This window comes from Rosa chinensis, chromosome 5 (assembly GCF_002994745.2).
Source record: "Rosa chinensis cultivar Old Blush chromosome 5, RchiOBHm-V2, whole genome shotgun sequence".
NCBI classification, from domain to species: Eukaryota; Viridiplantae; Streptophyta; class Magnoliopsida; order Rosales; family Rosaceae; genus Rosa; species Rosa chinensis.
Window position 1 is genome coordinate 24,944,587 of NC_037092.1, and position 25,061 is coordinate 24,969,647.

The 25,061-nt window shown below is 40.8% G+C and overlaps 3 protein-coding genes across 3 annotated transcripts; all 3 read left to right on the forward strand.

Annotated features, from left to right (window-relative positions):
• The first annotated feature begins 446 nt into the window (after positions 1–446).
• Positions 447–1,677, forward strand: LOC112203510. The gene is made up of 2 exons (XM_024344472.2): positions 447–1,026; positions 1,347–1,677. The coding sequence occupies exons 1-2, from the start codon at positions 447–449 to the stop codon at positions 1,469–1,471; spliced, it is 705 nt and encodes a 234-aa protein (XP_024200240.1). The 3' UTR covers positions 1,472–1,677.
• A 6,161-nt stretch (positions 1,678–7,838) lies between these two features.
• On the forward strand, positions 7,839–23,136 carry LOC112165408 (protein DJ-1 homolog A). Its single transcript, XM_024301894.2, has 9 exons — positions 7,839–8,045; positions 8,122–8,322; positions 8,882–9,031; positions 9,140–9,325; positions 10,353–10,433; positions 10,780–10,980; positions 11,063–11,203; positions 11,582–11,831; positions 22,992–23,136. Exons 1-8 carry the CDS (start codon positions 7,878–7,880, stop codon positions 11,801–11,803), a joined length of 1,350 nt encoding a protein of 449 aa, XP_024157662.1. The 5' UTR covers positions 7,839–7,877; the 3' UTR covers positions 11,804–11,831; positions 22,992–23,136.
• Positions 18,208–23,105, forward strand: LOC112165411 (protein DJ-1 homolog A). The gene is made up of 9 exons (XM_024301896.2): positions 18,208–18,478; positions 18,990–19,318; positions 19,395–19,595; positions 20,192–20,341; positions 20,470–20,655; positions 21,510–21,590; positions 21,867–22,067; positions 22,150–22,290; positions 22,671–23,105. Exons 2-9 carry the CDS (start codon positions 19,151–19,153, stop codon positions 22,875–22,877), a joined length of 1,335 nt encoding a protein of 444 aa, XP_024157664.1. The 5' UTR covers positions 18,208–18,478; positions 18,990–19,150; the 3' UTR covers positions 22,878–23,105.
• Positions 23,137–25,061: the final 1,925 nt, after the last annotated feature.

Sequence of the window (25,061 nt, forward strand, 5' to 3'; positions counted from 1 at the left end):
ATGATTTATTGTATAAAGAAGAGCAGGAGAGCCAACAAGTGCGAGAAAGTGATGCTGATTATTGGGATAATCTCGATGATGAAGAACTCCACAACATTGAAAACATGATGGAAGCTTGACGATCATCTCACTACATCAATAGAAGATAAGATTCAAGCATGAAGATATAGCTTTACACTTTTCAAGAAGTTCATTTCTCAAGCAAGAAGATCAAGATGAACAGCTCAACATAGTTTTCTCAGCAACTGGCAAGAAGAAACGAAGCAGCCATCCAAGAGGCAAGAGGCAAGAAAAAGCCAAAATAACATTCAGCTTGAGACAAGCAAGGAATTCCTCAAAAAGATAAGGACATCGATGTCTTTTCACAGCAAAGAGTTGTGTAACCGGGCAACTTTCGCTCGTACTGGGGCAAATGGGAAATATCCCATCAGAGAAACCCTAATCCTATGACTTGTGCAGCTGATATTAATTCCTATCGAAATGAGCAAGACAAGATGCATGTCCATATTTTTCTTGGTGGCTTGGACCTTCACTTTGAAGGGGCAAAGAATGAGTTATTGCGTCTTGCAACTCCACCTACGTTGGAGCAAGCTTTTGCTTATATCAGAAGAGATGAAGGTAACAAGGCTGCCGCTCAGAACCTTCATACTGAAGTTTCTAGTTTAGCAATCCATGCTACACCTCCATCTCAACCTCAAATTGGGAATTCTACCCTAGTTCCATCTCAGAACCAGTATCAACCACGGACTCAGGGATATCAGCAGAATCAGAATTATAACCAATTAACTTGCAACTACTGCAAGGAGGTTGGCCATTTCAAGAATCAATGCCCTAAGCTGCGAAGGTTTAATTACAACAACAACTCTGGTTGGAGAGGAGGCAATAATAATACTGGAGGTCGTGGAGGACGCGGTGGTGGTCAAAGAGGCAAAGCTGCAATCCAATTAGTGCCAGAACCTGACTTCTACAACATTGAGGGACAAGATCCCTCAAAGGGTAATGTTTCCTTGACTAAGGAAACTCGAGGTAAGATTGGTGTTGCTTTACATGTTTCTGACTTTACTGGTAGTGATACATGGATAATTGATTCTGGTGCGTCTGACCATATGACCTATGATAAGTCATTCTTTCTGTCTATGTCATCCCCTTCTATCTCCCATGTTTCTAATGCAAATGGTGCATCTTTTCCTGTCTTAGGTGTTGGGTCTGTTCAGGTTACGCCATCTATTGTATTGCATAATGTGCTTTATGTACCTTCGTTATCTCATCATCTTTTATCTGTATCCCAGTTGGGGTCACAAAATAAGTGCTCTGTAACCTTTTACCCAATGTATGTTATTTTTCAGAATCTATGCACCAGGGTGATTATGGGCAAGGGAGACCTGAGGGGAAGACTGTTTCACTTGGATTGCATGTACGCAGAGCCAGCACAAGCATCGGAGCCGCCTTTGGCCCTGACATTGAATTCTGATCGATTAAATGAGCTATGGTTGTGGCACCGGCGGTTGGGTCATCCATCTTTTGGAGTTATGAAAAAGTCCATGCCTTCATTGTTTCTGGGAGTTAGTGAGTCTAGCCTGCATTGTGAAACTTGTGCTTTGGCTAAGAGTCATAGGTCTAGTTATCCTTCCAGTTTTCATTCTAGTACTATGCCTTTTGAGTTAATTCATTCAGATGTGTGGGGTCCTTCTAAACATTCTACCCTTTCTGGAATGCGATATTTTGTGTTATTCATTGATGACTTTACTCGATTATCTTGGGTGATTTTACTTAAGTCCAAAGATTCTGTTTTCTCTGCTTTTACAGCATTCCATAATCTTGTTTGTACTCAATATGATGCGCATGTTAAGATTTTTCGTTCCGATAATGGGGGAGAGTTTGTTAATCATTCTTTTCATGACTATTTCCAACACCATGGCATCATACATCAGACCTCATGTCCACAAACTCCTGAGCAAAATGGGGTGTCTGAACGGAAAAATCGTCACCTTTTGGACATGGCTCGGTCTCTTCTACTTAGTGCTAACATGCCTAAGTATCTTTGGGGAGAGGCCGTTTTGTGTGCTTCTCATCTTATCAATCGTCTTCCATCTGCTCCTCTTCAAGGTCGTGTCCCACTTGAGGTTCTGTCTCACTATGTTTCTATTCCATCGTCTAACACCCTCCCTGCTCGTGTCTTTGGTTGTGTCGCTTATGTTCATCTGTATAAGAATCAGAGGTCAAAGTTGGATGCTAGAGCCCTTAAATGTGTGTTTGTGGGGTATGGGTCTCATCAGAAAGGCTACAAATGTTATCATCCCCAATCCAAAAATTTTTATGTCACCATGGATGTTACGTTCAATGAAGATGCGTGTTATTTTTTACCTCCTGTAACTCATCGTCAGGGGGAGAAGTCTTGTTATTATGAGGATTTGTTCAGTGGACAAGATGGGAGACCCGAGTTCTTTAGTCTGGAGGATTTCGGAACTGAACGTGACAACGATGGAAAAGAGGCAGACGAAAAAGAAATTGACGCAACTGAAGAAAAAGAAGCAAAAGACAGAAAAAAGAACAAAGAAGGTGACGCAATTGAAGAAAAAGAAAGAGAAGGAAAAGTAGAAAAGGACACAGTAGAAAGAAAAAGGGACGTAATTGAAGGAAAAGAAAGAGAAGAAAAAGAAAGAGAAGGAAAAGTAGAAAAGGACACAGCAGAAAGAGAAAGGAATGTGACTAAAGGAAAAGAAGAAAAAGACAAAGCAGAAAGAGAAGAAAAAAGAGAAAGAGAAAGGCACGTGACTAAAGGAAAAGAAAGAGAAGAAAAAGACAAATCAGAAAGAGAAGAAAAAAAAGAAAGAGAAAGACATGTGATTACAGATTCAGTCATTGATACCAGTTTTCCTGATTTCGTTGCTTTGAACAGTCCCCCCTCTCCTTCAACGGTCTCACCTGCCCCGTTGTCACTTGAGGTACGTTCTCCTTCTTTTTTGTCTAATCCCTCTTCTGTGTCAGCTTGTGTTCCCACCAAACATATGCCTAGTTGTTCAACCCGTGGTCAGCCCCCGAAACACTATGAACCCACTCTAAATGCAAAAACTAAATACCCTGTTGCTAATTATGTGTCGACCCATAGGCTGTCTAAACCGTATGTTGCCTTTGTGAATCAATTGTCCTCTGTGTCTCTTCCTAGTAAAGTGCAGGATGCAATGCGGGATGAGAAGTGGATGCAAGCAATGGCAGTCGAAATGGATGCTCTTGAGAAGAATTGTACATGGGAGTTAGTATCATTACCACCCGGGAAGCAGACAGTTGGTTGTCGGTGGGTGTTTACTGTGAAACACAATTCGGATGGATCGGTGGACAGGTACAAAGCTCGCTTAGTCGCTAAAGGCTATACTCAGAAGTATGGGGTGGACTATGATGAGACGTTTGCACCAGTGGCCAAAATTAACACAATTCGGGTACTTCTCTCGTTAGCTGCTAATCTTGATTGGCCTTTGCAACAATTTGATGTTAAAAATGCATTCTTGCATGGTGATCTGCATGAAGAGGTTTATATGGATTTGCCTCCTGGATATGGTACTTCCTCTAAAGAGCAGGTGGTGTGTAAATTGAAGAAGTCTCTTTATGGTCTGAAACAGTCTCCCAGAGCTTGGTTTGGCCGGTTTACTAAGTTCATGAAGAAAATTGGGTATCGACAGAGCAATTCTGATCACACCTTGTTCCTTAAACATCAGTGTGGTAAAGTGACTGCCTTGATTATTTATGTTGATGACATGGTTGTGACAGGTGATGACTTGGAGGAGATTCAAAGGCTACAAGGTCAGTTATCTTCTGAATTTGAGATGAAAGATTTGGGTAGTTTAAAATATTTCTTGGGAATTGAAGTTGCTCGTGGGAAGGGTTGTATTGTGTTGAGTCAAAGGAAGTATGTTCTAGACTTGCTGGCAGAAACAGGTATGCTTGACTGTCAACCTATCAATACTCCTATCGAGCAGAACCATCGATTAGCAGAGTATTTGGATCAAGTACCTACAAATAAAGCGAGATACCAAAGGTTAGTTGGACGGTTGATATATTTGTCTCACACTAGACCGGATTTAGCTTATGCAGTTAGTGTGGTGAGCCAATTTATGCATAATCCTAGTGAGGCTCATATGGGTGCTGTATTTCGAATTTTGCGGTATTTAAAGTCTGCTCCAGGAAAGGGATTAATTTTTTCAAAATACAGTCATCTAGATGTTTCTGGATACACAGATGCCGACTGGGCAGGTAATATTACAGATCGCAGGTCCACTTCGGGCTACTTCACATTTGTGGGTGGTAACTTGGTTACGTGGAAGAGCAAGAAACAAAAGGTGGTGGCTCGTTCTAGTGCAGAAGCAGAGTATAGAGGAATGGCCCGAGGACTTTGTGAGATGTTGTGGTTGAGAAATTTGTTGAGAGATTTAGGGTTCTAGCAGAAAAAGGCTATGCCGCTTTATTGTGATAATAAGGCTGCGATTGAAATTGCTCACAATCCTATTCAGCATGATCGTACGAAACATGTGGAGGTAGATCGGCATTTCATTAAAGAAAATCTTGATAGAAAGGTCATTTTGTTTCCCTTCGTTCCTACTGAAGAACAGTTGGCAGACATTCTCACAAAGACTCTTTCGAGTAAAGCCTTTTATGATTCACTTGACAAGTTGGGCATCCGTGATCTGTATGTACCAACTTGAGGGGGAGTGTCATTCCGTGTATTATTAGGATTGTGTATCTTGTATATTATTAGGAATATTCTCTTCTGTTTTGTTTCCTAATAGGACATGCTGTATCTTGTATATATACTCCTTTCTTGGAGAAGATAAATACACAAATGAGAAAACCCTAAAATTCCTTTGTTTCTTGGTTCCTTTTGACTCTAATCTCTTCAAATACTGTTACTCAAACAATCTGGTTTTTGATTCGTATCCAAGGAAGAAAATCCTGTTTTAATGATGTAATAAAATCAATGTTCCAGAAATCGGTAGGCAAAAGGTTGAGTCTTAGATAGATAGATATGTATTTAACTTAGAGAAAATTTTACAAACAATACCCGAACTAAGGCCGACTCCTAACTTCAGTACCCGACTATGCAAAACTATCACTTTGGTACCCCAAGTTTGAAGCTCGACCCAAGAATGGTACACGCCGTCCATCACAGCGTTAAGTCTTTGCTATGTGGCAAACCATGAGGACTCTCAAAATATGCCACGTAGTTAGCTAGTTAAAGCCGTGATGGGCGGCGTGTACCATTCTTGGGTCGGACTTCAAACTTAGGGTACCAAAGTGATAGTTTTACATAGTCGGGTACTGAAGTTAAGAATGAGCCTTAGTTCGGGTACTGTTTGTAACATTTTATCTTTAACTTATTATACAATAAAAAAAATAAAATAAAAAATAAGAAAACTTATTATACAATAGATTAATTAATGTTCTTACAGTCAAGACTGATGGGAGGAGGGCCTACCGCCTAATTGTTTAGGCTGACATATATATTTTAGGGGAAATGATCATTTACCCAATTTTAGGCACTAAATTGCCCACTTGCTGCACTAACTTTTTTTTAATCTCATTTACCCAAAACACTCTAAGGGATTATTTCCCTAAATACCCAATTAATTCTTTTTATTTTTTTGGGACTTTTTTCCCTCTCCTTTCTCACTTAGAGAGAGAAGTCTCTCTCTCTCTCTCTCTCTCTCTCTCTCTCTCTCTCTCTCTCTCTCTCTCTCTCTCTCTCTCTCTCTCTCTCTCTCTCTCTCTCTCTCTCTCTCTCTCTCCCTCCCTCCCTCCCTCCCTCCCTCCCTCCCTCCCTCCCTTCAGCAGGTCGCCCACGACGCCGGCTCTCGCCATCGCCGCGCTGAAACTCGTTGTCGTGCTCTCCGCGGCCAGGCTCGAAGCCAAGTCGACGGTCCTCGTCGCTGAGAAGCTCGGCGAGGCCGGGTTGGACCTTCTGAAGGAATTGACGACCGCCAGTAGAATCGGGTACGTCTTCGATTTGCTTCTGTCTCTCTCGCCGGTGACTGATCATCACGGAAATCGCAACTTGATTGTATCTCCGGTCCCGGGCTGGAACCGGAGTCGTTGCAATCGGAGTCAAATCAGTGTGAAGGCAAACGGTCAACCGGAATTGTGGAAAAACGACTGGAATTGTGGGCAAAATCGTCAACCGGAGTTGAGATTATTGGGGGGCAATAATGTGTCTTAATTGTTATAAAGTCTCTATAATTGTGTTCAGTGATACTTTCCTTTGTGTTAAAGACTGCTTCTAATGTGTTTTGGTATTTCTGATATATTATTGGGTGGCAATAATCTGTTTATTGTGGGGCAATAATATATTTGTTTTGTTATTTTTTGCATGAATATGGGTGATCTTTTTGTTGTTAGGTGCATTTATTCTTGTTAAGAGGCCACTCGGGAGGCTTGGGGTGAAGTGGTTCAAGTGAAGTGGAGAGTGTGAAAAAAAGCCAATTCGTTGTGGATTTAAATTCACCAAGTATTGAATTTGAATACCTGTACTTTTGTAAACTAATTCAAAACCAAACTGAGTTACTTCTGACCATCTATAAAAAAATTATTGGGGGGCAATAAACTTTTTATGACCCCCCAATAAACCTAATTATGTTGGTTGATGAATCTAGCAGCATTTTGTTGAAATGACCTGTAATAAATGAACCACAGTTAAGACATTATCTGACTATTGCCCCCCAATAGACCCCCCCCCCCCCCCCAAAAAAAAAAAAAAATCACCAGTTTCTATCATTGACAAATTATTGTACTTTAATAAACTCAAAACAACATAAGACTTATCAAAACTCTAATTTCAGTGATTAATTAACCACAATTAAGAAATTATTGGGGCAATAATCTGTCTATTGCCCCCCAAGAGACCACAATTTTGACGTTGTCCAAAACCTGCAAGCGAAGCCCAGACTCAATTCCGGCTTGGAGCTTCCCGGACATCTGACAAACAAAACTGGCGAAGCCCATACCCGATTCCGGCGTGGAGAGTTTCTCGGACATTTGACGAACAAAACCGGCGACGTCCAGAGGGGTTGGGATCGTGGAGTTGGATGGCGTCATCCTCTGGTGGTCCGAAGGTGGGACAGAGCGGCGGCGGTGGAGGCCCGACATTGACGGTGGAGTGGTGGCTTAGAGAGAGAGAGAGAGAGAGAGAGAGAGAGAGAGAGATGAGGGGGAGGAGAGAGAGATATGAGTGTAATTTGTTAATTAAAATGAGGGCAATACTGTCAAACACTGTTAGATTAAGTAAATGGGGTTAAAAAACTCTTGGTGGAGTAAGTGGGCAATTTTTGGGCTAAAATTGGGTAAGTGATCACGGCCCCTATATTTTAATATTTTAATTTTATATAATAACATATAAATACGTGTCTAATTAACATAAAAAATTATAATCAGTAATAACTGATTGAAAATATAGGGAAAAAGTTAAGTATAGAATGATTACTTAAGAATTATAAGCGTACTTTTCATAATTTTGGACCTGTTTACTGAACTGTTCCGAACAATACCCGACCCGATCCCACCGGTTTGTACTGTTAATCCACCACCGGCTCCTCTAGTCGCTCAAATCTGATCCGCTCGATCAAATGACACCAGCCCCCTTGATTAGTCCAAATAAATCCCTACTATATTGAGATAGGATTTAGATAGTTCAGGGTTACTTTGATAATAATGAATTTCTATATTGTTAATATTTCAGAGTTTTGATACCTACGATAAAAAAACTTAGATGGATGGATTTTTGACCCGTTTACTGAACGGTTCGGAACAATACCCGACGCGATCCGACCGGTTACCACTTACAGTGTTAGTCCGCATAAACCCCGGGAAGCTAATCTAGAAGGTCTCGGAAACAGATGGCATTGCCTCGCTCATTTCTGTTTGGCTCGTCTCCCTTTATATTACGTAGCAGACTCCATCATATAACAATCCTTCTCCCTTCTCTCACTACCAAACCCATTCCTTCACTCTCTTTCTCTCTCTCCTCCACCACCGCCATGGCTTCCGCTTCTCCCGCCAAGAAGGTTATAGCACTACTGATTCTCAGCTCTTGTGTGTGTGGTTTTGTGTGAGTGAGAGAGTGACTGTTGAATTTTGCAGGTTCTGGTTCCGATTGCGAATGGCTCGGAGCAGATGGAGGCGGTGATCTCCGTCGATGTTCTGCGCCGAGCCGGAGCTGATGTCACTATGGCTTCTGTGGAGAAGCAGCTGAGGGTTGAGGCGTGTCATGGGGTTAAGATCATCGCTGATGCTTTGATTTCGGACTGTGGCCAGAGCTCCTTTGATCTCATTACTCTACCTGTGAGTATTCCATCCCTTGTGTATTCCATCCACGAGTTCACCACTTCAAATTTGGCGGCTTGCTTAAACTCTTGATATAAAAGAAAGACGAAAGCGAAAACTAACAATAAAACCAAGAGAGTAGTGGGAATTGTTGAAGTGGTTACTAAGCAAGTATACTTATTTGAAGCAGCTGTTTTTAGCTTTGTTGAATCTAGGCTTGTGGTTGTTCATTTGGTTCGTAGCCGGCTTGTGATTAGGAGTTGATAATCAACTAATTGGAGAGCTGCGACCGGGGAAATTTAGGGAATCAGTAGGATGGAACTGTTTGAGGAAATTGATTCATATCAGTCTTAAGCAACCATCTGTTTCCTTACCGTTATTTTCTTCTTCAGATGAGCCCGTGTCTTTTGATTGAACTAACTATGCATACAGCTTGATATAGTCCATAACATATAACAATGGAGGAAGCCTTTTATCTATCTGTACTTTCGTCGTTCTATCTTCAGGAGTTTCTGAAGTGTGCATTATTGGTAGCTTTATTGTAATTGAATTTGACTTTTGGCTTTTCATGCTATAGGGAGGGATGGCAGGTGCTCCCAATCTTAAAAACAGTGAGGTCCTGGAAAGTCTGGTGAAAAAGCAAGCTGCCGATGGGAAGCTCTATGCTGCAATCTGTGCTGCACCTGTAGTGGCACTTGAGTCTTGGGGTGTGCTGAAGGGATTGAAAGTAAGTTCTCTAAACCTCTGTTTAAGATTTTTTATTTTTTTTCCAGTGTACCTTTGTTTCTCTTGAAATAACTGAATTGAGCTTATGCCCTCAACTGATTTTTGACAGGCAACTTGCTATCCATCATTAATGGAGCAATTAGCAGCATCTAGTGCAACTGCTGTTGAATCAAGAGTGCAGCTAGATGGCAAAGCTGTGACAAGTCCTGGACCTGGTACTACCATAGAGTTTGCTGTTGCACTTGTTGAGCAATTGTATGGGAAAGAGAAAGCTGATGAAGTTTCTGGTCCCCTGGTAAATGCTTTCTCAGCATAGTTTCTTTTGGCTTGTCACATTCTTTCCCAAAAAGAAAAGCATAAAACTACCAAAATAGCATTTGAAGATAAAATCATTTGGGTAGTTTGATCTTCATAGAGTTGGTACAACGGATATTGATTGCGTATCTGATGTAGGAGAAGGAGTTCAGGAAAGAAACAGGAATTCGGTAGAGCTTTCTATAGTAAAACAATGTGGTGGAATTTGGAAATGGAACTTTTAATGTCCTTCGACTAAACGGAAAAAATTGGTGAAAATTCAAGAGGAAAATTTTAGTGTTTAATTCAGAGAGACTGTAGAAGATGACCGAAACAAAACAAAACAAACAAATCTATTCACCTGAGGTTCATATATATGAAGAAAGAAATAGATACATGAAATGGTAAGTATTTAGCTGAAAAGGTGGTTCATTATAATAGTTACACCTGGCAGGGTTTTAAGAGCCTACCAAATATGGACCATTTAGTTTCGCTTCTTAGTTGAGGAAGCCACAAGCCTTGGTGTTTGGCTTGGTTTACTTAAACTTTAAATAGGCTTCACCAGAGCACAGTTATGTCTCAGCTATCTGTGAATGCTCATATTTATTTCGAAGACCAACCCTCTGATTATTGGGTGGAGGTGGTGGTTGCTGCTTTCCAGTGCTGCTATTCTGGTAGTGGCTTTCTTATAGAGTGATTGGTTTAGTTAAACTTAAAAATGGCTTCACCAGAGCACAGTTATGTCTCAGCTATCTGTGAATGCTCATATTTATTTGGAAGACTTGCCCTCTGATTATTGGGTGGAGGTGGTGGTTGCTGCTTTCCACTGGTGCTATTCTGTTAGTGGCTTTCTTATAGAGTGATTGGGAAGCTCTCATTGTCTGGAAAAATGGAAATAAAAAGGCTCTGTTATGATCTGACCTCTTCTGTTACCATTAGTTTTATTGCCAGATAGAGAAGTCAATGTATTTTTGAATACTCTTTTGTTTCTGTTTTTGCTGGGTGTGTGACTTCAAATTTTTACTCAGGTGATGCGTTCCAACCATGGGGATGAATATATCATAACTGAGCGAAACCCAATGAAGTGGACTTTCACTGATTCCCCAAAGGTGAACTTTTCATGTATTTTATATTTGTTTTGTCTTGGAACATTGTATGCAGAACTCAGGTAGGCTTGTGTTGGTTCACTATTTAGCAGAGAGTAGAATTTGAGAACAAGAAGTGAGCTTATTATTCGTCTTGTGTTGTAGTGTTAGATATCGTGTATATAGTCAAGTGCTTTACATTTGCAATTATGTTACCATTATGTAGGATTATTTCATGTTCTTACAAGTTAACTATGAACTGAGAGTTGTCTACAATTTTGTTACGAGGAACTATAAGTTTGATATGACAGGAAGAGTTGCTACTCTGTTTCAAGATGCTCCTTTATGACCTTTTGTCTTTGCCCTTCAGATTCTTGTACCAATAGCTAATGGTACAGAGGAAATGGAAGCTATAATGATCATTGATATTCTCCGACGAGCCAAAGCAACTGTTGTAGTGGCCTCTGTAGAAGATAAGCTAGACATTATTGCTTCTCGCAAAGTTAAGCTGGAAGCGGATGTGCTCCTGGATGAAGCGGCCAAACTTTCGTATGACCTAATAGTTTTACCTGTAAGTTAGTTTTCTTGTTTGCTTTTGTTTAATCATTACTGTTCACCAGTTGACTAGGGTAACTGTATTCTTTACTTTTCAGGGTGGACTTGGCGGTGCTCAAGCTTTTGCAAAATCAGAAACACTTGTGAATTTATTGAAAAAGCAGAGGGAATCAAATAAGCCGTATGGAGCGATATGTTCTTCACCAGCTTTAGTCTTTGAACCCCATGGCTTACTCAAGGTATGCTTCAGAGCATTTTCTGAAATCCTTTTCATTGAAGGACCACTCCACTGAAACTTGTATAACTCCATTAACATTGCCCAGAGCTGACTGCAGTTCATCTAATGTGCTAATCTACTAGCTAGTTCTAACTGCATAAGAGATTCACCTGACCACTGTGCTTGTTGGATTTCTCTTTTGCATCATTAAGATCCTTTCTCTCAGAATCTGTTATCCATTATAGTCATCCAATGTTGTTATTTGAAAACCACGATATCAGCACCATCATCTCAACATTTTGAAATGTGAATTGAACATGTTTCAATATCAACGTGTAAGATCCCCTTTATATGCCAGAGTGCTGGATCCAGTTGTAAACTATGTTTTTCTTTCATGCAGGGAAAAAAGGCTACTGCTTTCCCAGCAATGTGCGACAAGCTGTCAGATAAGAGTGAAATTGAAAATAGGGTATTGGTTGATGGTAACCTCATCACCAGCAGGGGGCCAGGAACTTCCATGGAGTTTGCTCTAGGAATTGTTGAGAAGTTTTTTGGCCGCGAAAAAGCAATAGATCTTGCAAAAGTTCTGGTTTTGTTCGTCCATAAAACTATATTCACCTAGAGAAGTGGAGAGCGGGATTCATGTGCACATGAATCCTTGTATGAGGTTATGTATCACGGTTTTGTATGTAAATAAATGTGTAAGGGATGGAGCTCTGAATCTTGTGATAATTCTAGGTTTATATGTCTAATTTGACTGCCTACTTGAGAGTTTATCTCTTTGTTGTAACATCCTCCTCTGTTCAGAAGTTCTTGAACTTTTTGGACCTTGAATTTAGCACCTGGTTTTGTGAACTCTAGGCTCTCAGTATGTACCAGATATTGTATGAATTTGTTCATGGGTCGACTCTGGTTTGCTGGCAACCATACTGCAAGTTACTAGTGTTTGGTGTTAATTTCGCCTTCAAAATTTTAGTGTTTTATAGTCAGAACGGTAACTTGTTTTGCAGTTTGAAAATTGATTACGAGGAAGATGTCTCTGGTGAGTCTGCTCGCTGCCAATCTCACTATAGGACAATACTGAAAGCTCTGTAAGAACTTTGGCGTCTGTAAATTTGAGTTGAAATTATCAAAGAAAGTGTCTGCTCGGTGCTAATCTCTTCAAACTGGTTTTTGATTCGTATCCAAGGAAGAAAATCCTGTTTTAATGATGTAATAAAATCAATGTTCCAGAAATCGGTAGGCAAAAGGTTGAGTCTTAGATAGATAGATATGTATTTAACTTATTATACAATAAAAAAAAAAAATAACTTATTATACAATAGATTAATTAATGTTCTTACAGTCAAGGCTGATGGGAGGAGGGCCTACCGTATTAGGGGAAATTATCATTTACCCAATTTTAGGCACTAAATTGCCCACTTGCTCCACTAACTTTTTTTTTTATCTCATTTACCCAAAACACTCTAAGGGATTATTTCCCTAATACCCAATTAATTATTTTTTTATTTTTTTTATTTTTTCTGGGACTTTTTTGCCCTCTCCTTTCTCACTTAGAGAGAGAACTCTCTCTCTCTCTCTCTCTCTCTCTCTCTCTCTCTCTCTCTCCATCCCTTCAGCAGGTCGCCCACGACGCCGGCTCTCACCATCGCCGTGCTGAAACTCGTTGTCGTGCTCTCTGCGGCCAGGCTCGACGCCAAGCCGACGGTCCTCGTCGCTGAGAAGCTCGGCGAGGCCAGGTTGGACCTTCTGAAGGAATTGACGACCGCCAGTAGAATCGGGTACGTCTTCGATTTGCTTCTGTCTCTCTCGCCGGTGACTGATCATCATGGAAATCGAAACTTGATTGTATCTCCGGTCCCGGGCTGCAACCAGAGTCGTTGCAATCGGAGTCAAATCAGTGTGAAGGCAAACGGTCAACCGGAATTGTGGCAAAACGACTGGAATTGTGGGCAAAATCGTCAACCGGAGTCGAGATTATTGGGGGGCAATAATGTTCCTATTGGGGGGCAAAAATGTGTCTTAATTGTTATAAAGTCTCTATAATTGTGTTCAGTGATATTTTCCTTTGTGTTAAAGACTGCTTCTAATGTGTTTTGGTATTTCTGATATATTATTTGGTGGCAATAATTTGTTTATTGTGGAGCAATAATATATTTGTTTTGTTATTTTTTGCATGAATATGGGTGATCCTTTTGTTGTTAGGTGCATCTTTTCTTGTTAAGAGGCGACCCGGGAGGCTTGGGGTGAAGCGGTTCAAGTGAAGTGGAGAGTGTGAAAAAAAGCCAATTCGTTGTGGACTTAAATTCACCAAGTATTGAATTTGAATACCTGTGTTTGACACGAAAATCCGGTAGGGGTGCAAACTGTCTCTATTGAGCGTGTGATTGCGCAGGCGTGCTAGCACCGTGGGGTGCAGTCGTCGGGGTAGTCCCTTGACCTGACTTCTTCTTCAAGCGCTGTGGACGAGGAGAGCACCAACCTCGCCACAGGGTTCTTCTCTAGCCTTTCGGAAAAGGACTTTTGCCTTACGGATAAGGACTTTGGGTGTGATATCTTCGGTCACCAAATCGATACTCAACGTTATAGGTTGAGCAGAGCAATCACTGGGAAATCTTGAGAAAGCACAGGGTTTGCTAAAGCGTATCTTTAGCTTCGCTGGGTTGCGAGGGCGTTACCCTTGCTTCGCTGGTAGTATCTGTGGCAGTAGCACTGGCAGTCGGCTCGCGAGGAGACTAGGACTGGAAGCACGGTTGCCGGGTTGATCTGGTGATGCTGATAGTCGGCTCTTGGAGAGACTAGGACTGGCGCGCGGTTACCGGGTTTCAACGAGATTGAAGGTTTGCTCCGAGGAGGCTTTGTAATCGCTGGGATTAGTTGATTTGAGAGCTCCCTTTTCTGTATCGTCTTTAGCCTCTATATATAGGCTACTGCATAAGAGGAATGAAATACTATATTTTAGGCCACCGTTATTGGCCTTGAATCAAATCAAAACTCTTAATAGTTTTGATAGCTATCGTAAGCGACAAGAGATTGACTCTGTCATAGCAATCTTCTAGGTAAGGTTAATTACCTTTTAGAATCCTGGACGTAATCTTTCTCTTCTTAGATGCAGTAGGATATGCACATATATATATGTTCATATATCTCCGCGAAGACTACGTAGCATAGTGGCATGCAGGATACATACCCCTTGTTTATTGCAATTAAGCATGATTGTAACTTACTCAAACTGCTCGCTCGCTTGCATGTGATTGGCTGGTGAATGATGGCCCACCTTAATTGCATATATATCTCTTTGCCACACTGCGAGGTATCTTCGTGAGGACTCCTTCAACAGTCCTTAATTATATATATATATATATATATGTGTGTGTGTGTGTGTGTGTAGCCCCACATAATCTTAGCCATGCAGCTTAACTTGTAAAGATATATTTCTTGTTACTTGTGCCATGCTTCACGTGTCCACCATATCCCTTCCTTAATTAAATCATGCATGAGCCACCACATCATATATATCATATACATACATATATGTTCCACCATCAAGCATGATTGCATGGAAGTATATACTGTACGTACATGCCATTAATTGCATGGGCAGCCATAATTATTGATTGTGAAGGCTAGTGAAGGGTAATTGTATCCTTCCTTAATTGATCAACCCAATCTGCTCGCTTGCACAGTACTTGGCAATCAAGCAAACAAATCACCATTAATTATCAGATATCTTGATATTTAATAATAAATCAAAGAATATTCAGATTTGCTCCAAGATTGCTTAGCCTCCAAATAGGCTTTACTCAGCCTCTAAACAATATTTTCCGAACTTGTCGAAAATATATGGCTTGGGCCACAAATATTGGCCCGGTCTTCTTCGAGTCCCCCTTGTCGGGAAAAAATGTTATTTTGGGTTCAAACAATCTGTACTTTTGTAAACTAATTCAAAACCAAACTGAGTTACTTCTGACCATCTATAAAAAAAATTATTGGGGGGCAATAAACTTTTTATGACCCCCCAATAAACCTAATTATGTTGGTTGATGAATCTAGCAGCATTTTGTTGAAATGACCTGTAATAAATGAACCACAGTTAAGACATTATCTGTCTATTGCCTCCCAATAGACCCCCCCCCCCCCCCCCAAAAAAAAAATCACCAGTTTCTATCATTGACAAATTATTGTACTTTAATAAACTCAAAACAACATAAGACTTATCAAAACTCTAATTTCAGTGATTAATTAACCACAATTAAGAAATTATTGGGGGGCAATAATCTGTCTATTGCCCCCCAAAGAGACCACAGTTTTGACGTCATCCAAAACCTGCAAGCGAAGCCCAGACTCGATTCAGGCTTGGAGCTTCGGAGCTTCCCGGACATCTGACAAACAAAACTGGCGAAGCCGATACCCGATTCCGGCGTGGAGAGTTTCTCGGACATCTGATGAACAAAACTGGCGAAGCCCAGAGGGGTTGGGATCGTGGAGTTGGATGGCGTCATCCTCTGGTGGTCCGACGGTGGGACAGAGCGGTGGCGATGGAGGCTGGCATTGACAGTGGAGTGGTGGGCGTGGTGGCTTAGAGAGAGAGAGAGAGTGAGAGAGAGAGAGAGATATATATATATATATATATATGAGTGTAATTTGTTAATTAAAATGAGGGCAATACTGTCAAACACTGTTAGATTGGGTAAATGGGGTTAAAAAACTCTTGGTGGAGTAAGTGGGCAATTTTTGGGCTAAAATTGGGTAAGTGGTCACGGCCCCTATATTTTAATATTTTAATTTTATATAATAACATATAAATAAGTGTCTGATTAAAATAAAAAATTATAATTAGTAATAACTGATTGAAAATATAGGGAAAAAGTTAAGTATAGAATGATTACTTACGAATTATAAGTGTACTTTTCATAATTTTGGACCAGTTTTGTGAGCCCCAGAAAAATTTATCGAGCTTAAGTGAAATAGTTCGATAAGTTACTTATCGATTTCGATAAAAGTCAAAGTGCTCGGGAGTATTTTCAGAAATTTTTGTAAAGTGAAATCCTCAATTTAGGAGTTGGATAAGGAAGTATACGTCACGACGAGTTCGTGGAAATTTTCGGGGAATTTTCCGGTGACCCGGACTATTTATAACGAATTTCCGAAGTTGGGAAATTTTAGAACTTAAAACAAGAAATAGAAAATAGGAGGAGAAATCCCAGCCATTGATCCACCCACCGCTTCATCCTAGCCGTCCATCCTTAACTGGATCAATCTATATATCCAATTATCCGTGTGTTGCTCTGTTGGGAAAACTAGAAGGATCGAGAGAGAAGGAGAGAGAACTCGGTGTTCTCTGACCCGACGGGACCCGGAAACCCGCAAAGAGGATCCGACCGGCGCTGATCAGTCCGGCCACATCACAGCGGAGGACCACCGAAATTCTCTTCGTCTCAACTGTGCCGACGTCCCTGTGGCCTCTGATCGTCCATGCATCGATCGTAGATGAGCTTTGTGTCTCGTTCGGTGAGTTCTGCAATCACCGGAGACTCCGGCCACCGTATGAGCTGCAAGTGGTATGAAAATCATTCCTCTCGTCATGCTCTACACGTTTATGTAAATAGCTTTCATTTTCGAATGGGTTCTGATGAAATTGGGTTTTGGGTGACGTCGGAATTCACTGTGATTCCGGTTTCCGGCAGCTGTTTGGGTGTCTTCAACTCTTTTACGAGGGTCATTGTGGTCCTAGGACTCGGAAGCATGGCTGGTTGAGCTGAAATCGTTGGCCTGGCTGAGTTGATAGTTTCGGGTACGTTCTGCAATAGCGATGTCACCGTTCGTGGTGGTAGTTTCGATCACCCCTGGTAACTTCTTGGTTTTGATTTGTGCTTTGAGTGTCTATTGATGTTGGGTTAAATTCGCAAACGCAGAATTGGCCAGGTTTGGAAGTAGTTGAGTGGGAACTCTCGCTGACCTGCGTTCTTCGTTGGAAAACAAACCTGCAGTTCGGGGTTTTGTTTTGATCTAGTTGATCACAAGGTGAGTTGGATTCTATCAAAGGTGCTGGAAGTTTACCTGTGTGGTTAGCTTTTGGAAACTGGGTTGCTTTGTTGCATGCCTACTGTGATGTTGTGTTTGAGAAGAGTAAATTGGATTGATAGTCACAAGAAGTCGAAGCTATGTTGTAAGCTTGCTGTTTTGTTCATGTTTGCTAAATGATTTTGGTTATGGATGTTGTAGTATGTTTCTCATTCCGGTGAAATTGGCAAAGCATAAATATGCAGTTATACGTTGAATTGGTTATGACATTGTGAAAAAGATTAAGTGGTGGTTGGGTGCCCTTAGTAATTTGGGCACACCTTGTGTGAAATGGTAATATGAATATATTGGGTGACCTTAGTAAAAATTCGGGTACACCTAATATGTTTGAAATTAAGTCGTTGCTTGATTTACTTCGACATGATCAAATTGGTCAATACTGGTCAAACTAAGAAATGTCGGTCAAACAATGGTCAAATTTGGTCAACTCCTGGTCAAAACAGGAAAAGTTGGTTTGGACGATATATTAATCGTCGAGATTTCCTATAATTGTTCAAAAGATATTAACCATCGAAATGTCGGAATCTAGGACTCCAGTTACCCAAGGAACGGAAGCTTCGCGACTCTCGGAGTACGTGAGAGAAAGCATCGGAATCCAGGTAGGGGATTCAGGACTCTCCTCGGTTAGCGATTTTCTTATATTGTTATTAATTGATACACGTTAGTTGGTATGGTTTGGTCATGTTCAAATGCAATGCATACTAATCAAACCATGTGAGAAATGTGATGGCTTGAGAGCGAAGGGTGGCTCTGACTTCCTTGGGTTCGATCCCCAAAACCTCCGGAGGGTTAGTTACACCGGTCGGACGGTGAGCGATCGCAATAACGACCCGATCCGTGTGTGTAGCTAGGTAGCGGACGCTCTCGCTACGCTTACCTGGTGATAAATTAATTTGAGGTAAGGTCGTGTAGTGGGTCTATGGGACCGGCCATCAGGTAATATTTGGATTTGGCGCCGTATTTATTTAAGCATCACGCATCTGTTTTCAAGTTGAAAAACATTAAAGTTTGTCGTTCCTTTAAAATGTTTGACTTAAGCATGTTTTCATACTGGGATCCCAAATATACATTAAAGGGTTTCAAACCTAGTCGTGGTAGAGTTCCTGTAAGAGCAGCGAGGACGAAAGCTCACCCCTACAACAGTGTGGATGCAGGTACTGTGCACTGGTGACGGGACAATAGCGGACGGAGCTGGGTGTGCAGAACAAATTCGGTAAATTACCTTTTTATTTCTTGAACTTCGTATTCCGAGACCTGTAAACAGTCAACTGAGTGTCAAATCCAGTCACACTCTTGTTCTTTGAAGTGCGTACCCTTTGTGTGAACACTAATTCCAAGCTTTAGCCGATTGAAACGAATTTTTCACCTCAAAAGTATTTGTAGCTTCCGCTGTGTTTCTACGAAAAGTTTTCAAACAAAATGCCTAGCGGTTCTCTAGAATGTAAATCGAGCGTTCGGTTTATGTTTTAGAGTCTCGCGGCACTGTGACGTGCTTAAGCTGGTGAGGTGCAGCTTGGGGCGTTACAAGTTTGCTGAACGGTTCAGAACAATACCCAACCCGATCCGACTGGTTACACCACCGGCTCCTCTAGCCGCTCAAATCTGATCCGCTCGATCAAATGACGCCGGCCCACTTGATTAGGCCAAATAAATCCCTACTATATTGAGATAGGCTATCAGAGTTACTTTGATAATAATAAATTTATATATTGTTAATATTTCAGAATTATTTTAATACCTACGAGGAAAAAACTTAGATGGATGGATTTTGGACCCGTTTACTGAACGGTTCGGAACAATACCCGACGCGATCCGACTGGTTACCACTTACGGTGTTAAGTCCACATAAACCCCGGGAAGCTAATCTAGAAGGTCTCGGAAACAGATGGCATTGCCTCGCTCATTTCTGTTTGGCTCGTCTCCCTTTATATTACGTAGCAGACTCCATCATATAACAATCCTTCTCCCTTCTCTCACTACCAAACCCATTCCTTCACTCTCTTTCTCTCTCTCCTCCACCACCGCCATGGCTTCCGCTTCTCCCGCCAAGAAGGTAATAGCACTACTGATTCTCAGCTCTTGTGTGTGTGGTTTTGTGTGAGTGAGAGAGTGACTGTTGAATCTTGCAGGTTCTGGTTCCGATTGCGAATGGCTCGGAGCCGATGGAGGCGGTGATCGTCGTCGATGTTCTGCGCCGAGCCGGAGCTGATGTCACTGTGGCTTCTGTGGAGAAGCAGCTGAGGGTTGAGGCGTGTCGTGGGGTTAAGATCATCGCTGATGCTTTGGTTTCGGACTGTGGCCAGACCTCCTTCGATCTCATTACTCTGCCTGTGAGTATTCCATCCCTCGTGTTTGAATCGATGAGTATATATGTGTTCTTAATTTTTGTGTCACAACTTCAAATTTTGGCAGCTTTTGTTTGATTGCTTAAACTCTTGATAGAAAAGAAAGACGAAAGTGAAAACTAACGATAGAAACCAAGAGAGTAGTGGGAATTGTTGAACTGGTTACTAAAGAAGTATGCTTATTTGAAGCAGCTGTTTTTAGCTTTGTTGAATCTAGGCTTGTGGTTGTTCATTTGGTTCGTAGCCGGCTTGTGATTAGGAGTTGATAATCAACTAATTGGAGAGCTGCGATCGGGGAAATTTAGGGAATCAGTGGGATACCTTATATGGAACTGTTTGAGGAAACTGATTCATATCAGTCTTAAGCAACCATCTGTTTCCTTACCGTTTAGTTTCCCTCAAATGAGCCCATGTCTTTTGATAGAACTATGCATACAGCTTGATATAGTCCATAACATATATCAATGGAGGAAGCCTTTTATCTATCTGTACTTGCATCGTTCTATCTTAGGAGTTTTTGAAGTGTGCGTTATTGGTTGCTTATTGTAATTGAACTTGACTTTTGGCTTTTCATGCTATAGGGAGGGATACCGGGTGCTACCAATCTTAAGAATAGTGAGGTCCTGCAAAGCCTGGTGAAAAAGCAAGCTGCCGATGGGAAGCTCTATGCTGCAATCTGCGCTGCACCTGCAGTGGCACTTGGGTCTTGGGGTGTGCTGAAGGGATTGAAAGTAAGTACGCTAAGCCTCTGCTACCATTTTATTTTTCATTTCTCATATTTACAAATTTTTATTGTAGTTCCTTTTTTTCACCTGAAGTAAGTAGATTTGAGCTTACGGCCTGAATTGGTTTTTGACAGGCAACTTGCCATCCTTCAGTAATGGATCAATTAGCAGCATCTGGTGCAACTGCTGTTGAATCAAGAGTGCAGCTGGATGGCAAAGCTGTGACAAGTCGTGGACCTGGTACTACCATAGAGTTTGCTGTTGCACTTGTTGAGCAATTGTATGGGAAAGGGAAAGCTGATGAAGTTTCTGGTCCCCTGGTAAATGTTTCCTCAGCATAGTTTCTTTTGACTTGTTACATTATTTCCCAAAAAGAAAAGTATAAAACTATGGAAATAGCATTTGAAGATAAGGTCATTTGGGTAGTTTGATCTTGATAGAGTTGGTACAACGGATATTGGTTGCTTATCTGATGTAGGAGAAGGAGTTCAGTAAAGAAAGGGGAATTCAGTAGAACTTTCTATAGCAAAACAATGTGGTGGAATTCAGAAATGGAACTTTTAATGTCCTTCGACTAAATGGAAACAATTGGTGAAAATTATAGAGGACATTTTAGTGTTCAGTTCAGATAGACTGCAGAAGATGATCCAAAAAAAACTATTCACCTAAGGTTCATTCATTTGAAGAAAGAAATGGATAAGCGGTAGTATTCAGCTGAAAGGGTGGTTTATTATAATAGTTGCACCTAGCTGGGTTTAAGAGCCTACCGGATATGGACCATTGTGGTTTGGCTTCTTAGTTGAGGAAGCCACAAGCTTTGATGTTTGGCTTTGGGCCTTTGGCTTGGTTTACTTAAACTTAAAATAGGCTTCACCAGAGCACAGTTATGTATCAGCTATCTGTGAATGCTCATATTTATTTGGAAGACCTACCCTATGATTATTGGGTGGAGGTAGTGGTTGCTGCTTTCCAGTGGTGCTATTCTGTTAGTGGCTTTCTTATAGAGTGATTGGGAAGCTATCATTGTCTGGAAAAATGGAAATAAAAAGGCTCTGTTATGATCTAACCTCTTCTGTTGCCATTAGTTTTATCGCCAAATAGAGAAGTCAATGCATTTTTGAATACTCTTTTGTTTCTGTTTGTGCTGGGTGTGTGACTTCACATTTTTACTCAGGTTATGCGTTCCAACCATGGGGATGAATATATCATAACTGAGCAAAACCCAACAAAGTGGACTTTCACTGATTCCCCAAAGGTGAACTTTTCATTTTTTATATATTTGTTTTGTCTTGGAACATTGTAGGCAGTGTTGGTTCACTATTTAGCAGAGAGTAAAATTTGAGAACAAAAAGTGAGCTCATTATTTGTCTTGTGTAGTAGTGTTAGACATTGTGTATATAGTCATATTCAAGTGCTTTACATTTGCAATTATTTTCATTATCTTACGAGAAACTATAAGTTTGATGTGACAGGAAGAGTTGCTATTCTGTTTCAAGATGCTCCTTTATGACCTTTTGTCTTTATCCTTCAGATTCTTGTACCGATAGCTAATGGTACAGAGGAAATGGAAGCTATAATGATCATTGATATTCTACGAGAAGCCAAAGCAACTGTTGTGGTGGCCTCTGTAGAAGATAAGCTAGACATTATTGCTTCTCGCAAAGTTAAGCTGGAAGCAGATGTGCTCCTGGATGAAGCGGCCAAACTTTCGTATGACCTAATAGTTTTGCCTGTAAGTTAGTTTTCTTGTTTGCTTTTGTTTAATCATTACTGTTCACCAGTTGACTAGGGTAACTGTATTCTTTACTTTTCAGGGTGGACTTGGCGGTGCTCAAGCTTTTGCAAAATCAGAAACACTTGTGAATTTGTTGAAAAAGCAGAGGGAATCAAATAAGCCTTATGGAGCTATATGTGCTTCACCAGCTTTAGTCTTTGAACCCCATGGCTTACTCAAGGTATGCCCTATAGCATTTTCTGAAATCCATTTCATTGAAGGACCACTCCACTGAAACTTGATTAACTCCATTAACATTGCCCAGAGCTGACTGCAGTGCATCTAATGCGGTAATCTACTAGTTAGTTCTAACTGCATAAGAGATTCACCTGACCACTGTGCTTGTTGGATTTCTCTTTCGCATCATTAAGATCCTTTCTCTCGGAATCTGATATCCATTATAGTCATCCAAATGTTGTTATTTGAAAACCATGATATCAACACCATCATCTCAACATTTTGAAATGTGAATAGAACATGTTTTAATATCAACGTGTAAGATCCCCTTTATATGCCAGAGTGCTGCATCCAGTTGTAAACTATGTTTTTTCTTTCATGCAGGGAAAAAAGGCCACAGCTTTCCCAGCAATGTGTGACAAGCTGTCAGATAAGAGTGAAATTGAAAATAGGGTATTGGTTGATGGTAACCTCATCACCAGCAGGGGGCCAGGAACTTCCGTGGAGTTTGCTCTAGGAATTGTTGAGAAGTTTTTTGGCCGCGAAAAAGCAATAGAGCTTGCAAAAGTTATGGTTTTTGTTCGTCCATAAAACTATATTCACCTAGAGAAGTGGAGAGCGGGATTCATGTGCAAACGAATCCTTTTATGAGGTTATGTATCATGGTTTTGTATGTACATAAATGTGTAAGGGATGGAGCTCCACATGAATCCTTTTATGAGGTTATGTATCACGGTTTTGTATGTAAATAAATGTGTAAGGGATGGAGCTTTGAATCTTGTGATAATTCTAGGTTTATATGTCTAATTTCACTGCCTACTTGAGAGTTTATCTCTTTGTAGTATCATCCTCCTCTGTTCAGAAGTTCTTGAACCTTTTGGACCTTGAATTTAGCACCTGGTTTTGTGAACTCTAGGCTCTCAGTGTGTACCAGATATTGTATGAATTTGTACATGGGTCGACTCTGGTTTGCAGGCAACCATACTGCAAGTTACTAGTGTTTGGTGTTAATTTCGCCTTCAAAATTTTAGTGTTTTATAGTCAGAACGGTAACTTGTTTTGCCGTTTGAAAATTGACTACGAGGAAGATGTCTCTGGTGAGTCTGCTCGCTGCCAATCTCACTATAGGACAATACTGAAAGATCTGTAAGAACTTTAACGTCTGAAAATTTGAGTTGAAATTATCAAAGAAAGTATCCAAGGAATAAAATCCTGTTTTAATGATGTAATCAAATCAATGTTCCAGAAATCGGTAGGCAAAAGGTCGAGTCTTAGATAGATAGATATGTATTTTAATGTTATTAACTTATTATACAATTATACAATAGATTAATTAATGTTCTTACAGTCGCTAGGGGGTAGGCTGATGGGAGGAGGGCCTACTGCCTAATTGTTTAGGCAGGCATATATATTTTAATATTTTAATTTTATATAATAACATATAAATACGTGTCTGCTATAGAGAAACTGAAATTGAGAGGAAATCGCTGTGTATTTTCATTGATAATAAGGGTCTCTTTATATAGAGGATTACAATGTATAGAATCTCAATCATACAAGGAAAGTAATCGTACTTTGAATAGGAATCTAGATCCTTCTAATTTAACCCTATTACTACTAGGTCAAGTAACCTAGAGTTTGGGCCAAACACAAATTAGGGTTTACTTGAACACTCCCCCTTGTGTTGCCCAAGCGCGTTGCTTCTCTCGTTGCCTCGTTAAAAACCTTGCCGAGTAACAAAAACCCAGTGGGACAAAAATAACCTTGGTCGAAGGGGAAAAAGAGCACAACACACCCTTCACGTTTCGAGGTGAACATGTAGACATCTCCCCCTGATGTCTGCGTCTCCACCTGATGACTACGATCACGAGAGTTCAGATAATTTCCGCAAGCCAATTCTTGCCACATGTTTCTCGAACGTGGATTTGGGCAATGACTTAGTAAACAAGTCTGCCACATTATCTTCATATCGAACCTAGTTCACTTTGGTATTTGAGGAGAGTCTGTTGTTGCTGATTATGCTTGGTATTGTCGCCTTTGATGTAACATTGCTTCATTTGTTCAAAACGAACAGCATTATCCTAAATGCTCGTAGGCTCATCTTGTGGTAGATTTCAAACCACAATTGTTCGAACATGCGTGATTATGGATCCAATCCATACACATTCATGAACCACTTCGTGAAGAGTAATAATCTCTGAATGGTTTGAAGATATAGTGACTATGGTCTGTTCTATAGACCTCCAAGATATCACGGTCTTTTCCCATGGCGAACACTTAACCAGTTTGGGAGCGACCTTTGTGTGGGTCAGAGAGGTACCCAGCATCAGCAAAACCTTCCAAAACACTTATATCGTTTTGGGATGGGGATAGAGAACGCAGGCCAACGTTGGCGGCGTTTCTGGTGTGTGATGGGTCCGAATCCATCTTCTTTCTGTAGGGATAGAACAAATTCATATCAATCGTACATCTCAAGTATTGAAAGATATCTTTTACACCAATCAAAATGGCATCGCGTTGGCGCAGAGCTATACCTTAGCTAACAAGTTCACTGCAAACGAGATGTCTAGTCCTGTGCATTGAGCTAAGTACAATAAGGCGCCTATTGTACTCAAGTAAGACATTTCTGCCTCTAGCACATCTTCGTCATCATCCTTTAGAAGAAGAGGATCCTTTTCAAGATCGAGACTACGGACGATCATGGGGGTGCTTGAAGGTTTGACCTTGTCAAAATGCCTAAGCATCTATCGACACGATGCTCAAGTTCCAAACTGA